The sequence below is a fragment of the Lepisma saccharinum genome, chromosome 8 (genome assembly GCF_977018435.1).
Source record: "Lepisma saccharinum chromosome 8, izLepSacc3.1, whole genome shotgun sequence".
In the NCBI taxonomy this organism is placed as follows: domain Eukaryota; kingdom Metazoa; phylum Arthropoda; class Insecta; order Zygentoma; family Lepismatidae; genus Lepisma; species Lepisma saccharinum.
The window spans coordinates 92,237,264-92,256,822 of NC_139236.1; the positions used below are offsets into that span (position 1 = coordinate 92,237,264).

The 19,559-nt window shown below is 40.8% G+C and overlaps 1 protein-coding gene across 1 annotated transcript; it reads right to left on the bottom strand.

The window, feature by feature from the left end:
* Positions 1-9,786: 9,786 nt before the first annotated feature.
* Positions 9,787-17,019, bottom strand: LOC145991653 (uncharacterized). Its single transcript, XM_083127717.1, has 3 exons — positions 16,919-17,019; positions 11,260-11,386; positions 9,787-10,108 (listed from the first exon to the last, which is right to left on the bottom strand). The coding sequence occupies exons 1-3, from the start codon at positions 16,934-16,936 to the stop codon at positions 9,900-9,902; spliced, it is 354 nt and encodes a 117-aa protein (XP_082983843.1). The 5' UTR covers positions 16,937-17,019; the 3' UTR covers positions 9,787-9,899.
* Positions 17,020-19,559: the final 2,540 nt, after the last annotated feature.

The window sequence follows — 19,559 nt, forward strand, 5'->3', positions numbered from 1 at the left end:
TGCTTGGGCACTAGTGGTTTGTCAACCATTTTAATGAACCATGTCTTCAAATAAAAGCGTATTTTGAAATTTGCATTATTATTACGGGATCCAAAAAGGAAGTTTCCCATTATACCAATCATTAGGACTGATGGGTCATTGGCCAACCTTGGTTCAGTCCCAGTTCTATTGTAAGTGACCAGTAAGTAGGGACGAAATATTTTAAGCAGTAGCAACGATTGAGTGCCAAAACTGGGGGGTGGGGACAAGAACAGTTTACTTTCTCTTGGTGTACTGCGAGCGCAAAAGTGGCAAAAAGTGGGGGGCAACTGCCCTGATTGCCGCCACTAATTTTAAGATAAGCTCTGTTTCGGTCGTCATGGATACTGAACTTCTTCTTTCTGTCTCCTCTCTGACTTTATCTGTTTCTGTTCGTTTCCTTCTCTCTCTCTCTCTCTCTCTCTCTCTCTTTCTTTCTTCCTTTCCTTTTTATACATTTTCTCCGTCTGTTTATCCATTTCTTTCATTTTCTCTCTTAATTTTGTTTCTCTCTGTATCTCCTCTTTCTTCCAATGTTGTTCTAATTCTTCCAACTTTACCCTGTTTGCACTTAAGGCAACTTTAAGACCGATAAGAAAAACGATACTGGCCTCCCCGATGGCGCAGTGGTAGCGTCGTCCCCTTGTAATCAAGGGATCCCGGGTTCGATACCCGGTGGAGGCACATGGTGCTTCGGATCCCACTTTAAACTGTAGGCCCAGTCCCGATTAGCCCTACTGTGCATAAAATAGGACTTAAAACACCAACTCAAACGAAACAAAGACAAGCGATACAGGTATTTCACACAGTGACAAGCAACTGTAGGCCCAGTCCCGATTAGCCCTACTGTGCATAAAATGGACTTAAAACACCAACTCAAACGAAACAAATACAAGCGATACAGGTATTTCACACAGTGACAAGCAACTGTAGGCCCAGTCCCGATTAGCCCTACTGTGCATAAAATGGACTTAAAACACCAACTCAAACGAAACAAAGACAAGCGATACAGGTATTTCACACAGTGACAAGCAACTGTAGGCCCAGTCCCGATTAGCCCTACTGTGCATAAAATGGACTTAAAACACCAACTCAAACGAAACAAAGACAAGCGATACAGGTATTTCACACAGTGACAAGCAACTGTAGGCCCAGTCCCGATTAGCCCTACTGTGCATAAAATGGACTTAAAACACCAACTCAAACGAAACAAAGACAAGCGATACAGGTATTTCACACAGTGACAAGCAACTGTAGGCCCAGTCCCGATTAGCCCTACTGTGCATAAAATGGACTTAAAACACCAACTCAAACGAAACAAAGACAAGCGATACAGGTATTTCACACAGTGACAAGCAACTGTAGGCCCAGTCCCGATTAGCCCTACTGTGCATAAAATGGACTTAAAACACCAACTCAAACGAAACAAAGACAAGCGATACAGGTATTTCACACAGTGACAAGCAACTGTAGGCCCAGTCCCGATTAGCCCTACTGTGCATAAAATGGACTTAAAACACCAACTCAAACGAAACAAAGACAAGCGATACAGGTATTTCACACAGTGACAAGCAACTGTAGGCCCAGTCCCGATTAGCCCTACTGTGCATAAAATGGACTTAAAACACCAACTCAAACGAAACAAAGACAAGCGATACAGGTATTTCACACAGTGACAAGCAACTGTAGGCCCAGTCCCGATTAGCCCTACTGTGCATAAAATGGACTTAAAACACCAACTCAAACGAAACAAAGACAAGCGATACAGGTATTTCACACAGTGACAAGCAACTGTAGGCCCAGTCCCGATTAGCCCTACTGTGCATAAAATGGACTTAAAACACCAACTCAAACGAAACAAAGACAAGCGATACAGGTATTTCACACAGTGACAAGCAACTGTAGGCCCAGTCCCGATTAGCCCTACTGTGCATAAAATGGACTTAAAACACCAACTCAAACGAAACAAAGACAAGCGATACAGGTATTTCACACAGTGACAAGCAACTGTAGGCCCAGTCCCGATTAGCCCTACTGTGCATAAAATGGACTTAAAACACCAACTCAAACGAAACAAAGACAAGCGATACAGGTATTTCACACAGTGACAAGCAACTGTAGGCCCAGTCCCGATTAGCCCTACTGTGCATAAAATGGACTTAAAACACCAACTCAAACGAAACAAAGACAAGCGATACAGGTATTTCACACAGTGACAAGCAACTGTAGGCCCAGTCCCGATTAGCCCTACTGTGCATAAAATGGACTTAAAACACCAACTCAAACGAAACAAAGACAAGCGATACAGGTATTTCACACAGTGACAAGCAACTGTAGGCCCAGTCCCGATTAGCCCTACTGTGCATAAAATGGACTTAAAACACCAACTCAAACGAAACAAAGACAAGCGATACAGGTATTTCACACAGTGACAAGCAACTGTAGGCCCAGTCCCGATTAGCCCTACTGTGCATAAAATGGACTTAAAACACCAACTCAAACGAAACAAAGACAAGCGATACAGGTATTTCACACAGTGACAAGCAACTGTAGGCCCAGTCCCGATTAGCCCTACTGTGCATAAAATGGACTTAAAACACCAACTCAAACGAAACAAAGACAAGCGATACAGGTATTTCACACAGTGACAAGCAACTGTAGGCCCAGTCCCGATTAGCCCTACTGTGCATAAAATGGACTTAAAACACCAACTCAAACGAAACAAAGACAAGCGATACAGGTATTTCACACAGTGACAAGCAACTGTAGGCCCAGTCCCGATTAGCCCTACTGTGCATAAAATGGACTTAAAACACCAACTCAAACGAAACAAAGACAAGCGATACAGGTATTTCACACAGTGACAAGCAACTGTAGGCCCAGTCCCGATTAGCCCTACTGTGCATAAAATGGACTTAAAACACCAACTCAAACGAAACAAAGACAAGCGATACAGGTATTTCACACAGTGACAAGCAACTGTAGGCCCAGTCCCGATTAGCCCTACTGTGCATAAAATGGACTTAAAACACCAACTCAAACGAAACAAAGACAAGCGATACAGGTATTTCACACAGTGACAAGCAACTGTAGGCCCAGTCCCGATTAGCCCTACTGTGCATAAAATGGACTTAAAACACCAACTCAAACGAAACAAAGACAAGCGATACAGGTATTTCACACAGTGACAAGCAACTGTAGGCCCAGTCCCGATTAGCCCTACTGTGCATAAAATGGACTTAAAACACCAACTCAAACGAAACAAAGACAAGCGATACAGGTATTTCACACAGTGACAAGCAACTGTAGGCCCAGTCCCGATTAGCCCTACTGTGCATAAAATGGACTTAAAACACCAACTCAAACGAAACAAAGACAAGCGATACAGGTATTTCACACAGTGACAAGCAACTGTAGGCCCAGTCCCGATTAGCCCTACTGTGCATAAAATGGACTTAAAACACCAACTCAAACGAAACAAAGACAAGCGATACAGGTATTTCACACAGTGACAAGCAACTGTAGGCCCAGTCCCGATTAGCCCTACTGTGCATAAAATGGACTTAAAACACCAACTCAAACGAAACAAAGACAAGCGATACAGGTATTTCACACAGTGACAAGCAACTGTAGGCCCAGTCCCGATTAGCCCTACTGTGCATAAAATGGACTTAAAACACCAACTCAAACGAAACAAAGACAAGCGATACAGGTATTTCACACAGTGACAAGCAACTGTAGGCCCAGTCCCGATTAGCCCTACTGTGCATAAAATGGACTTAAAACACCAACTCAAACGAAACAAAGACAAGCGATACAGGTATTTCACACAGTGACAAGCAACTGTAGGCCCAGTCCCGATTAGCCCTACTGTGCATAAAATGGACTTAAAACACCAACTCAAACGAAACAAAGACAAGCGATACAGGTATTTCACACAGTGACAAGCAACTGTAGGCCCAGTCCCGATTAGCCCTACTGTGCATAAAATGGACTTAAAACACCAACTCAAACGAAACAAAGACAAGCGATACAGGTATTTCACACAGTGACAAGCAACTGTAGGCCCAGTCCCGATTAGCCCTACTGTGCATAAAATGGACTTAAAACACCAACTCAAACGAAACAAAGACAAGCGATACAGGTATTTCACACAGTGACAAGCAACTGTAGGCCCAGTCCCGATTAGCCCTACTGTGCATAAAATGGACTTAAAACACCAACTCAAACGAAACAAAGACAAGCGATACAGGTATTTCACACAGTGACAAGCAACTGTAGGCCCAGTCCCGATTAGCCCTACTGTGCATAAAATGGACTTAAAACACCAACTCAAACGAAACAAAGACAAGCGATACAGGTATTTCACACAGTGACAAGCAACTGTAGGCCCAGTCCCGATTAGCCCTACTGTGCATAAAATGGACTTAAAACACCAACTCAAACGAAACAAAGACAAGCGATACAGGTATTTCACACAGTGACAAGCAACTGTAGGCCCAGTCCCGATTAGCCCTACTGTGCATAAAATGGACTTAAAACACCAACTCAAACGAAACAAAGACAAGCGATACAGGTATTTCACACAGTGACAAGCAACTGTAGGCCCAGTCCCGATTAGCCCTACTGTGCATAAAATGGACTTAAAACACCAACTCAAACGAAACAAAGACAAGCGATACAGGTATTTCACACAGTGACAAGCAACTGTAGGCCCAGTCCCGATTAGCCCTACTGTGCATAAAATGGACTTAAAACACCAACTCAAACGAAACAAATACAAGCGATACAGGTATTTCACACAGTGACAAGCAACTGTAGGCCCAGTCCCGATTAGCCCTACTGTGCATAAAATGGACTTAAAACACCAACTCAAACGAAACAAAGACAAGCGATACAGGTATTTCACACAGTGACAAGCAACTGTAGGCCCAGTCCCGATTAGCCCTACTGTGCATAAAATGGACTTAAAACACCAACTCAAACGAAACAAAGACAAGCGATACAGGTATTTCACACAGTGACAAGCAACTGTAGGCCCAGTCCCGATTAGCCCTACTGTGCATAAAATGGACTTAAAACACCAACTCAAACGAAACAAAGACAAGCGATACAGGTATTTCACACAGTGACAAGCAACACGGGTCATTACATTCAGGTATGACTCATCGCACGCAAGTCAAACACCTTCTCGGCCAAGCGCCGTATTTCACCTGACGCAAGCACGGAATGCTTTCCTGGTTAGATTAGGCTTGATAGGTCAGAAAAGGTAATCGGAACTGGACCTACGGTTTAAAGTTGGATCCGAACATAGGCGCCGACTCCATGGGGCTTGGGGGTGCTCGAGCCCCCCCCCCCAATGTTAATTTTGTGTAGGCAGAGCCCCCCAAATAATTTTGCTTAGAGGTTCTAATGTATTGTTTTGCTTCTCTCGTAAAATTTACTCTGAATTGTGCCACATGAACTTAACTTTAAATACACATTTGAAATATTCTAGAATCTAGACCATCAACTTTGGGGAGCTGAGACCGCTAAACCATCAACTTGGGGAGGGGGGGGGGGCTATTACCAGAGACAGCAAAACACATGACTTATTACTAGGGAGACAAATTTATGGTAAATAAAAACTGAGGAGAGCGGTAAATAAAATGTTAGATCAGCGGTATATACCAGCGGTGGAAAAAAAAATTGGCACACACTTCTTTGATTGTGATAGGAAACAACATAGAAAAGAGCTATAAATTGATAAACTACTTCATTTTTATATACTGTACACATACACAAGTACTTAGCTGTCCAACCAAAAAGAAATCATCAACAGAAAATCACTTCATTTCTAAATTGCAAATCTCAAGGGATTTATTCTTTGTATGTGTTTAAAGGATATCCTTGCTGTCCAACAAATAAAATAATCACTACTGCACATACACAAACACATGTTAAAAATCACATGATGATAAACAAAATTCATTCATGACTGAACACAAATGACACCATTGTTTCCCTTGATGTGCGGGAACAGACTAATCTTATCGTTGCTACAGCTAGCAAGTTCAATGAAACTGGAAGTTGAGTAGACATTCGGGGGAGGAAAGGAATGCAGCTTGACATGAAGCGAAGTTTTCGAACTGAGATTATGTGCATGGGAAATCCAAATTTGCAGCATCTTCCAGATGTGATCGAAGATAAAACGTTCTTCAGCTGCGAGTGGTAGGAAACTTTAGGCAAACGTTTCGTTACAAATCGACAGTTTTCGCGCAAAACCTTGATTGCCGGTTTTTGAGTGTTTTCTACTTAATTTGATGATATTTCACGGTTATTTCGCAAAAAAGCGTTCATTTCGTGGAAAAGCACACCTTTCGCATTACTTCGCGAATAAAACTCATGAATATTTCATCATTGGGGGTGTAGTTACGTGCAGAATGTTCAAAATTGCATCTTTTATTCACATTTCGCGATTTCGCGCATCGCGAAAATTCAGTGTCCCTACTTATTACTGTAATTATGAGTATTGTTAAAATTTTAACTATAAAGTGTTTCAAAAGACGATGTGCGTGAACTAGGAGAGTGGATGGGACGTTTGGGCTACAAAAAATGGCTATCACGTGACATTCAGAACGAGAGCATTGTTGTCATCTGTGAGTTTATTTATCCTAAAAGAAACACTAACATAAACACTATTAGCGAGTTTACAACTTTATTTTCACTACTGAGAACACGAGCGGCTGGAGCTATGCCCCATCGACAAACGCAAATGCGCGTTCGAGGTGCGCGAGTTTCAGTACTGTATATTTTGGCTCACCGTATTAGGGAGATCTGTTTTGCGCTCCGTGGTAGCAGATATTAAAAGTCTGGAATATTTTGCTATTATGGTTGACGAAACTTGTGACATATCCATCCGTGGACAATTAATATTCTGCATTCGAACTGTGAATAAAAATTTTGATATTTTTGACGAATTCATGGGCTTTTATGAGATTCCGAACACTGAGGCCACTGGATCCGAACCACCATTTGCCTCCACCGGGTATCGAACTCGGGACCCCTTGATTACAAGGCGATGACGCTACCACTGCGACATCGGGGAGGCCTACTGTGCAATGTACCTCCGCCGGCTCTCGAACCCGGGATCCATTGACTACAAGGCAACAAACGTACCACTACGCCATCGGGGAGGCTTTGTGACGAATTTTCGTCATCACAGCCGTCGTTATTGCTAAGTTCGTCAAAGAAACTTGTGGTTGTGTGGAAGAGAAAGGAGAGGATTATTGAGGTGACGCAAGTACTGTTTCATTGCTTGGTAAAGTAATGAGAGTATTTCGGGAAGACATTCTTTTAAATGCACATAAATACTTATTTTTCCTTGTTTTTTGGGAGAGGAAGCGTCCGTCCCTAATCTTATTCTTTTACCTTCGCCCGACCCTGTGGCCGAGTGATGTCGACCTCCTTGGCGGAGTGGTTAGCACAGCGCGCTGCAACGCCAGGGGTTCCGGGTTCGATTCCCGGGTAAGGCATGGGTATTTGTGTTTGTCCAAAAAAACGTGAAAAACTGAGAATACTATAAAAATTGAAAAGTGTAAAAGTTGAAAAAGTGTGAATGACGGGGGATACCACCGCGTAGGGGTATTCCCTTTGTTAAAAATAATAAAAAGTGGTTAGCACATCGCGCTGTGACGCCAATGGTCCCGGGTTCGAATCCCGGTCGTGCTTGGTTGTTTGTGAATGTCCATTCATCAATTTCATCATTTCATCACTCATCCCCATCTTCGCAAATTAGCCAAGAGGCACAAAACGCGAAGTAAAATAAACTAAATCAATCAATCAATCAATCAATCAATCAATCAATCAAATCTTTTTGCCTTCACCCTCCTGTCCGGTATCGTCTCCGGCGGAAACTTCGAAAAACTCAACTGAAAGGCCGACGGTCCACCTCTAAGGTTCGTGTTAAGAAAATTGGCCGCCAGATGGTACTAAAGCTTGTATCTCGTAAACACGTCCATGGAGAACCATAACGATATTTGCACTGCAGTGCGCTCTATCGAAGAATTCAAGAACTGCTAGCACTCTTCAAAAGCACGCCAGAATCTTCTTTGGTATATTATATAAAAAATAATAATAAAATAAAAGGAAACCACCTACATGTGATTATATCAAATAAATGCATACACATACGTACATTATCTTATTTGACAGTGTATAAATAGTTCAGGTTTGTTGTAGGTGATATGTTGAGTCACTATGTACAAGACTAAATAAATATATACATCAGAGTGTTTTACATGAGCTGATATTGCACTCTTATAGCTCGCCCTGCAATACACATGCAGCTTTAGATCAGGCCATGAAAACCCGCAGGATTGTTTTCCAGAAAGGGACAAAGCAAGGTATTTTTTTCCAGGGGTGGAGCAAATAAAGCACATTTTCCCTCCAAAATAATGTTGTCCCATAAAACAACATTGCTTCAATTTGGAGTTATCATGTTGATGCAATTATTAAAATATATTATTGTGGCTGAAGTGAAATTATATGTATGAAATATATAATTTTTGTTTGACTTTAATTTTCCCCTTGCCCCCCCCCCCCCTTTCCGGACGTCCATGGATCAGGTCCGTAGTGATGGGTAGGCTGGGGGAGCTGAGACCTAGGGCGCCATTCAAAGTCTTTAAAAAATACAACAAAGTGTGAATATGCAACGGAGAAATTTACACTTGGCAGAGGAATATACTCTGCTAACACACTGCGGTAATTTTCTGCTTTCCAAGGTATTACTCACAATACGCTTTTAAAGATATTCTTCAGACACTAAGACATAACTGAAATATTGTTAAATATTGCAAAAAGTCTTTGCTTTTATAAATTTAGCATGCAACGAAGCCTAGCTTCCTTGCAGTTCACGATTCTATAACCCTTTCACCATAGCATCCAGAGAAGTCACATAATTGAAAACAAAGTTTCAAAATTTAGCTCTTCCCCTATGTAACAGATTGTCATGGTATCAATTAAAATATTGTATAGTAATTGTTGATAACGCTGCTTTTGTTTAAAAAAAAGTAATTATGTTACAGCTACTTACTGTTAACAGTAACTAGTAACAAAATTTATCAAAAGGTAACTGTTAATTGTAACAGTTACAAGTACAGTAGAGCGTCGATTATCCGAAGTAATTGGGGGACATGGGTGTTCGGAAAACTGGTTTGTTCGGATAATCGAACTGTACATGTTTATTTGCCAAAAAGAAGTACTGTACAGTAAATTTATTCATAAAAACAGGCATCTCTTTAAGTATGTATTACAAAGTAACGTACAAAGGCAACTTTGGTAGGAATATATAGTATGTGGTACAGTTTATTAAACAAAAATATGTACATATTACATACGCATTTTGCATGAACAATACACACAGTACACAAAATTAACGTTTAAAAAAATCCTTTATTTTGGTCTGTCTAAGCAAGCCTACACGCTCACGAGCAGCTAAGTCACGTACTTTTTTCATTACAGATATCTGAAAGTGAGCGAGTACACAGTTCGGTTAAGCGGTCGTTCGGTTGACCGACGTTCGGATAATCGACGCTCTACTGTACCTAGTTTGCTTCAAACACTGATCTACAAGATATCTCAGTTTATACTGTAGCATTTATGGCTAGCATAACTGAGTTAAGAAATACCAGTGAAATGCTTCCGGTTATTCCGAAAAAAAGGCTACATTACAAAAAAAAAGAGAGAATGTTAGCAATGTTTTTTTTTTAGATGATTTTTATTTATAGATTTTGCACAGCAAGAAGCTACTGGATAAAACAGACAAATGCACATCGAATGATTACAGATCGTGCTATAAGGCTACACTCGTCTTCTCACTTGTCAGATTGCGGATGAAGACCTCAACCATAGGCCTGTTGCGACTGGCCTCCATACCCTCCGAACCCGGTAGAATAAGGGTTGGGGTTGCTGGCACTAGCGGGGTATTTGTTGGCTCCTGGGAATCCCCCATAAGCTGCCGCCGGTGTGTAGGGGTTGTTGTAGGCTCCGTATCCTACCCCATGTTGTCCGCATGGGCAGTTTGAACCGTAGGGTCCGTACGCCCCTGCAGCTACAATGAAAACAGCAATGGGTTAAATAAACATTTTATCAAATAAGGTAAGCATTGGCCGTCTACACATCAAAAAAGTAGCTAAGAGTACTACGCATTTCAACTGTAAAAAATACCCATGGGCAGGATTTTGGCGGAAAGAGAGGGCAAAGGATATGTAATGTGGCACGTCTATAATGTAAAGTCCACTAAAAATTAATTTATGACACTGTTCTGAAACATAGTGCAATTTTTCAATTCTGTTGGTTCATAACTGGATGATTACCATCCTATTTAAAATAAATACTTCTAACAATCTCTTTCAAGCTCCATCTGTTGGGAAAAATTATATTCTGGCGTACATTCTGTTTGACGCAGTAGGAAATTCTTTGTAATTGTAGAGAAGAGTACAAGGTACTTTTTACACTTCTTCAACAATTCAAGCGCAGGAGAATTCTATTCATTTCCACAACGCTCACTTTTCGCACCAGTTGTGCATTTATTTCAATATCGTTGGAATTGGCAATGCTACTAAATATAACCACGACTATACAACACATTATAAATTTCTCCCCATGTTAAAGGTGGAAGCGGTTTCTCAAATTGATTGTTAAGTTAGACACGATGTTTGAAAACTATGATGAATATATATGTTCAATCCCATGCATTCCTTATGAATGAAAACCGATAAACCGAAAAACTTTTTCGATTACAAATAAAATCTTCAACGTGTCCTCTTTCCGTTCATGTGTTTTTCTTCGCCATTGGAAATTTGATATTATAAAGAGAACAAGTAAAATAATACTCCCATAAGCATAATGCTAAGTGTGATTTGAAAAGTCTTTTGGCCGTGCAAAGAATCGAGATTATTACAGATAAAGAATACGATAGGGAGAAACCATAATACATATAATTTTAAAACAAGATATATTGTGAGAATAAAATTTTTCTCTATCAAAATAGCTTTATTAAAGCAATAATATCGTCAACTTTTGACGAGACTTTAGTGAGTCAGCCTGAAATGCTGCTGATTAAATTTTTTTTGCGTGTTTTAGTGAATTTAATGTTAGTTTTTTTAATGAACAAAGCGCAACAAGAAGAATTATTCCAGTAACTTCAAAACATAGTATGGTTATTTGAATTATAGGCTATAATTAATTGTTGTAACTTACCATAACCACTGTGGGTATTGTAAGGGTTGTTGTATCCCTGCAAAGCGTTGTAGCTCGCTGGCTTGTCCTTGCTAAATACTTGAGCGTCGGCTACAGTAGCGACAACTACAAGCAATGCGGCGAAATGCTAAAATACAAATAAAAATATATTGTTTAGACGTTGTGTAAAAATATATCAGTGAAAAGTATTTGTATTCTTTCAATACCGATACGAACGGCGGCCGGGGCTTGGTGCTGATCACATCACATCCAAAATGGCCGAGATCGATAGAATGCCTGGGGCCCTACCCTCACATACCCCTATAGATGCCTCACGGCATAGTGCAAAGGAACTTTATACCTTTTCTTACATACAGCCACAGGCAGGGCTGGATTATGGTGGGTGCTATTTATGCTGCAGCATTAGTCCCATTCCTGAAATAGGCCCAGATGAAAACGGACGAGAATTTTCCGAAAGCTGAACAGTTTTCTCTTGCTATATTAACCTGAAAATAAATCTTAGAATGAAATTTGGAGCCCTAATTTCGGACGCCTAGACACAGCGTTACTCATTATACAGTTACTATTATTCTTTGCGCTGTGACGTAACTGCAGGGTGGCTCAATAAGTCACTTAACACCCCCAGTACAAGGCCACTGTGGCATGGAACGTAAAAATGGCGATGACCAATCGTTGCCTGGCCAAGGGGGAACCACATTGACGTCACAAGCATGGTCGGCAGCCATCTTGATGTCCGCCATCTTGAAATTAACTTCAGAAATTTAAATGGGAAGGGGGTCGTGCGATATATCAAAATGGCCTAGATTTTAACCAGGAAAACAACTGTGACATTGGTTTTCACCTAACTTTAAATTTAAGGGCGATTCCCGCATGGGAGAGTGACACGTCCTTTCCTTTTTGCTTAAATGTTTATTGTTCAAATTATCGTTAGTATGTGATTATGTGGTATTTATTGTTTAGACCAATCACTGAAAATGTCCGTATATTGACTTGCCGGTATGTACATATCTCGTAGTATTGGTTGACATGGGAATTACGATTGTGTTTTTTCTTTACATAAATGTTTAAAAGAGTAATGATGTGAATTGATCGTGTCAAGAGTAGCACATGTCCTTTTTCACTGATCTGAACGAAAATGCCACTAACACGTGAGGAACGGATTGCCACCATATTGATGTCAGGGGAGAGAAATACGCGTGACATTGCCGCAGACTTCAATAACCACAATCCTGCAAGACAACCGGTGTCACATGTGGCCGTCAGCCAGTTGCTGGCAAAGTTTCAAGATACTGGATCTGTGGACGACAAGCCGCGACATGGACGTCCGAAAACAGCCACGGATGAGGGTACTGTTGTAGCGGTGTTGGCATCATTTGCAAAGTCCCCAACCCGTAGGACACGGAGACTGGCGCTGGAAAGCGGTGCCAGCAGGGGTTCAATTCAAAGGATTGTACGTGAACACCGCTGGCATCCGTATAAGATACAGCTGCAGCAGCACCTTAGTGAGGACGATCCAGACAGGGGTTTGCAGTTTTTTGAGTGAACTATAGAACAACTGCAACGTGACCCTGTGTCGATAGCAAGATTCTGTTCAGTGATGAGGCTAATTTTTATGTGTCGGGGGAGGTGAATAAGCAAAATCTGCGGTACTGGTCATACGAAAATCCACATTGGTCGGATCCCAGCAAGGTGACGGGAGGCGGGAAGCTAATGGTGTGGTGTGGTACTTGGGGTTCCCGACTTGTTGGTCCATTTTTCGTTGAGGGCAACTTAAATGCAGAGGGCTACGGGAGCAGATCTTACCATCCTTACTGTCCGAGGATGGGAGCTATCCTGAATTGTTCCAGCAAGATGGTGCTCCATCGCACTATGGGATGATAGTCCGTCAGTACCTGGATCAACAATTCCCTCACCACTGGATTGGTCGCAGAGGGACTGTGGAATTGCCTGCACGCTAACCTGACCTGACACCATTGGACTTTTACCTCTGGGAACACCTGAAAGCCATGGTGTATGCTACGAAAATCAGATATCTGGCCCATTTGCGCACACGCATTGTGGATGCCTGTACTGCAATAACTCCTGAGGTTCTTCAGAATGTGGTAAGGTCATGGGAGAGACGATTACACGTGTGTTGCGCAAGATGGACGTCATATTGAGCATGTGTTATCACTTTGTGGTACTCTTAACTCTGCAACAATTAAAGTTAGATAAAAGCAAATGTCACAGTTGTTTTCCTGGTGAAATTCTAGCCCATTTTGATATGTCGCACGACCCCCTTCCCATTTACATTTCTGAAGTTTATTCCAAGATGGCGGACATCAATATGGCTGCCGACCATGCGGGTGACGTCAATGTTGTTCCCCCTTGGCCAGGCAACGATTGGTCATCGCCATTTTCACGTTCCATGTTGCAGTGGCCTTGTACTGGGGGGTGTTAAATGACTTATTGAGCCATAACTTTGTGGTATTGTTAACTCTGCAACAATTAACGTTAGGTGAAAACAAATGTCACAGTTGTTTTCCTGGTTAAATTCTAGCCCATTTTTATATGTCGCACGACCCCCTTCCCATTTGAATTTCTGAAGTTGATTTCAAGATGGCGGACATGAAGATGGCTGCCGACCATGCTTGTGACGTCAATGTGGTTCCCCCTTGGACGTCAATGTGGTTTTCCCTTGGCCAGGCAACGATTGCTCATCGCCATTTTTACGTTCCATGCCGCAGTGGCCTTGTACTGGGGGTGCTAAGTGACTTATTGAGCCACCCTGTATAACGTCGTTGTGTTTATTGTTCACCGACGATTTCAAGCATCAGGCCCAATTTCGTCTTAATCCGGCCTTGGCCACAGGGCGGGCATATGGTACAGTGTCTCTCCAAAGTTTTAGGACAACGACATTTTAAACTAGGCAACCCAAATTACCTAAGGCGCTGGTGGGTTGCGTGTAGCCTTAGGCTCAATTTCAGGGTTGCCATATGCACAATAGATATTTATGAAATACGCGGAAGGAAAAAAAAAACAAGTATTATTGTATAAAACTCAAAAAAGATATCAGTATTACATTTGTCGCAAATAAGAAATAGTTTCTGAAAGATTAAAAAAATCGATTTTCTAGTATTTCATTGCTGATGAGTCTATACAAAGGAAAAAAAGAGAGAGGAAACGAAAAGGGACAACAAATGAGAGGAGAAAGGAGAGAGAGCGAAAGGGGAAGAGGAATAGTAAAGGCGGGAAGAAAAGATAGGACAGATGTGGATAGGAGAAGTAATGAGAAGAAAGGGAAAAGATGCGAGGAGAGATGAGGAAAATGGAGCAAAGAGGAGACGAGAGGAGGGCAAGAGAGGAGAGGAGAGGAGGAGACGAGAAGAGGGGAGTTGAGAGTAGAGTAAAAGAGAGAACATGAGAAGAACGAAAAGAAGAGGAGAAGAGTGCAGTGATGTCGGAAATCTAAGTGAGGAGAGAAGATGAGAGGAGTGGAGAAGAATGGGATGGATACAAGAGCCGAGAACAGGAGGGAAGGCTATATGACATATAAGCAGAGGAGAAGAAGGGGAGAGAAGAGAAAGGAGACGAGAGGAGATATGAGGTATTTGTAGAAAATATCTTCTCAGCGTCAATAATTGAGGCATTGATCAAAATATCGACATGAAACATTCAATAATATTTTTAAATGAATTGGAGAATGTATTAGATCGGTGCGAAATGCCTTTTGGCTGAGATCAGAGCGAGATAAAATTTACCACGTAAGATCTTTGATTTTACCTGCGATAATACCACTAAAAACATGAATGTAATTTTCATATTTATAAGAAGTATCCAATTTTTCTTCACTTCTCAGTTCGTTGAAATGGAACTTTTGTTATTTAACATTTCTCCTCCCCCCATTGTTAATTCGAAACAGCATCATTCCGTTTCACACTGCGTGGACAATGAACACAATGGGATAGGTCTAAAACTTACGAAAGTTTTCTGCCACCGGAGGGGTTTGAACCTACGACCATCAGGTTGACAATCTACAATGGTAACCAATACACTACAAACTTTAGTTCTTGAGAATAGCTAGGAGGAGCTAACCAGTGTGAAATGTAGATGCAACACTCCTCCAAAGAATACTTGTTTGTAACAAAGGGAACGAAGGTAGTACGAATCGGCTTAAATATTATTAATGGAGAATTGCACATGATGAAATCTTTTCATTCGATATTTTCGGAGGTATCCTTGCATTGAACTGGAGTGAGTTAAGAGGTAAAATTAGTATGTCCTGAATTACCACAAACATAAATAGTTATTTCATTAATATTTGTCAATGTCTTTGAAGCAGTACACAATTATCGTTAGAGTATCATAATTCACGATCTTATACGTAAAAATATTCCTTTGAACACGTGTCAATTCATTTATTTATTTAATTTCTTTTAGTAAATTCCAGATGCAGAACAATGTAGCTACTTTACACTGCTATTACAAATAATGTTACAATGCTCTTGTATAATAAAAGGAGAATTAAAAAAACAACACGTCGTAAGGAGACTCGAACCTGGGTCCGCTAGATGCCCAGTCGAGAACTCTAAGCACTACACCACGCCTTTTCAAACAACAATTTTTATATATTCAGTCACTCCAATATTGTAAATGTCGTTGGATATTCATTTAGTTGAACTTTTACTTTAATTTTGAATTTCTTTTCTTGTATTAGCAGCTATCTTCGAGAAAAAAAATCGAAGTGATGAAGAAAAACTAGAATATTGGTACCTGTTTTGTAAATGCGAGTTATTTATTCTAACTTATTATTGTGATTAGACATTATTAATGGAAAATATCTAGAGGCTTCTACACTGCAGGACGATGTCTCTTCCTGTGATACTGCAACAGACGAAATGCCTTGTGTACTGACGAAAGTATCGTGTTCAGCACAGAATTATGAAATTTATTTGCTGTTGCGTAAGGAAACGCAAAACAAAGATATTCTATATAATAGTTATAAAGTGCGCATTTCATTTTTAATAAAACCACACAACAATTTTTCCATAAACCTGTACGTTAAGTAGGTTCTAATTTATGTTTCGCCTTTTATCATTCTTTATAATTATCATTCCAATTCATCATAAACATACATATGCCAGTTGATTTTTAATTTCACGAAAACGAGAAAAGCAGGCACTTCTACACATGCTGTGCAGGTAGTTTGAGGATTCGCAGGTTGAAATAAAACTTACATTATTTATAAACATTCAAATACTTCGAAGCCTCCCAGATGGCGTAGCTGTAACGTTGCCGCCTTGTGATCAAGGACTCCCGGATTCGATACCTGGTGGAAGCACAATGTAGCCACTTTAAACTGTAGGTCGAGAGCCGATTAACCTTATTGTGCATAAAACGTACTTAATGCGTCCTGCAATGTAGAAGCATCTAGATATTTTCCATTAATAGTGTCTAATCACAATAATAAGTTAGAAGAAACAGCTACCAATATTCTCGTTTTTCTTCATCACTTCGATTATTTTTTCTCGAAGATAGCTGCTAATACAAGAAAAGCAATTCAAAATTAAAGTAGAAGTTCAACTACATGAATATCCAACGACATTTACAATATTGGCGATTAGGTCCAATAGTGGCAGAAAAGCGAAGTAAAATGAACCAAATCAAGCAGTATACTTACAAGTTTCATTGAAGCCATGGCTAGTGTTTCTGTGTCCAGAGGAGCTGGAGAGTATCAGTCGAAATGGGTTATGATATGTCTTGAAACAATCGACTACTTTTATACGATTCTCTGCTGCTGCCCCCTCCTGCCCCCTTTCCGCCCACCTACTCACACCTCGGACGTCTTCATCGGGCGTAATCTCCCCTTGGCATGTTTGCTTCTACTTTACAAATACATTTCGCAGAAGCGGAAACGTTGTGAGGCAACCTCGGTCGTGATCCGAGTTCTTGGAAATTATCTCGTTATAAACTTCGAGGTTGTCCTTTCCCGGGTCCTAAAAGATGGAGTGCTAAGTGTTGCCAGTGACGGGATTTTGAAAAATATGTAATTTTGGGCCATAAAGGTGCATCAGTAAACATTTGGAGAGGATTTATTCTCCAGGGGGCATGGCCAGCGAGAAAGCCGACGTACCTGTCAACCCTTTGGGTAAGATTGAGACAAGAGGGCATCCAGGGACGTAGTTAGGTTATTCACTTTTGGGGGTAGGCGAAATCTGAAATTTTGAAATTTCTTCCTATGAAACTATTAGCAGAAACGAAAGCTAAACAAAACAACAATAACTATTGTTGGCGCTAGTATGATTTGTTTTGGAGCGAATTGACAATATAGAGAAAGTCTCCAATTTTGTTAATTTTCGGTATACTAACTAATTTTGGCCTCCTAATCACGAATCTGTTGTAAAAAACCGGGGGTCACGTCTGGAAATTTGAAAAAAAGCCGATTGACTTTTTTTTATATGTAGGTGTATATGCGTAGTTTTACGAACGAAAATGTAATCTCCTGTCATTGTTTCCAACCACGCCGTTGTTTTACAAGAAAATGATTTATGATGTTCAATTCTAGTACGAACCCTATTTTTTCGATGAATTTAGGGGTGAAATGAGTGCTAACCTAACCTAACAGGCCTAACCTAACCTCGTGTGAATGGTTTTTTGGGCTACCCGTGGATGGTTTTTGGGGCTAACGTCAATAGTTTGTGGGGCTCCCCGTGGATGTTTTTGGGGCTAACGTCAATGGTTTGTGGGGCTACCCGTGGATGGTTTTTGGAGCTGACAAACAATGTTTCATCAAAATGTACAATTTCCAGACGTGACCCCCTGTTTTTTACAACAGATTCATGATTAGGAGGCCAAAATTAGTTAGTATAACGAAAATTAACAAAATTGGAGACTTTCTCTATATTGTCAATTCTTACCTTTGTTTTCAACAGCTCCAAAAAAATTGATTGTTATGTAAAAATCACAAAAAAGGGACTTTATCCGTTAATAATGGAGACGTACTACAACACTTTAGAACTACACATTGATCGCACCCACGGCAACTCGAGACAAGATACTTGCAAGAACACAAAGCTCCGAAGTTGAAGCAGGAATAAATTTTAAATCTCAGAGCATTATCAGTTATTGGAGAACCCCATGTATCACTCGATCCCCTACTGTTGACCGCTCAGCAGAGAGTTTCATTCCATCTGTAAGGGAAGGGTCATTTGTAACGTAAAGTTCGAATCTCTGGTTTCTGAGAACTTGGGAAAGGGTAACCTCAAGACAAGCAGATTATAATACAAACCAGCAAGCAACGAAGGAATGGAAATTTTGGTGTCCTACATTTGCTTCTAAAGATTTTATTCAGAATAGCAAGTTTGTTTCCTGCGCAGTGCTCCAGTTCTGCTTCTGATGCAAATTTCCCTGAAAATTTTATGTAGTATTAATGAATTTTTAATCGATCCAAATTTTGTTTGTGGGGGGACACAGTTGCAACTGGTGGGGCAAGGGGCACCCTTGCCCCTCCCCTAATGACGTCCCTGGGGGTAGCTATCTATAAACATTTACACGCTTCCTCGCAAATAGATAATAGTTGGGCTGGATACCCTAACATGTTCTGCAGCGAAGCACTGGTGTGATCAGGGAGGTATTTGTAGGGGAGGTGAAAATATTTTAGAGCATGATATAGTCCACGAGGTGGAAGGACAGAGCTACAGTCACCTGTAACAAATAATTTCATCGCATAAAAATAGCATCCCGGTCAATTTTGTTAAATAACTGTCATTGCAGCCATAAGAATGTTTGTTCTCGGCTTCCAGGAGGTTAACAAAAAATATTTAATTTGTACATGTTTTGAAAATTTCTTGAGGGGTGAATGCCCCTTTGTCCCCTATAAGGCCTATGGTTTTTGATTGATGGATGGATTTGCATTATTTTACTTCGTCTCTGTGCCACTTTTGGCGATGAGTGATGATGTGATAAAATTTATGAATGGACACTCACGAACATCCATTCTCAGGCCGGGATTCGAACCCGGGACCCCTGGCATCGTACCGCGATTAAGACCTAAGGGTCGGTAAGGTGTTGTTACTTGATTGTTTTAGCCTCAGTCATGTACAGGGTGGTATTTGAAGAGTGGATGAGGCGGAATTCACTAATTGTGGTTGCTAATTTTTGGTACTTACTCGTTATTATTAAATATATAACATCTACCCTTTATGGAGCTTTCAGATCGAAGTGACAAGCGACATGTGTCATTTCGAAACGAGCCTTCATAAATAAATGCAAAAATTTCTTACCGAAGTGAAAGGACAAATTGCATATGGTTCTCGTCGCTC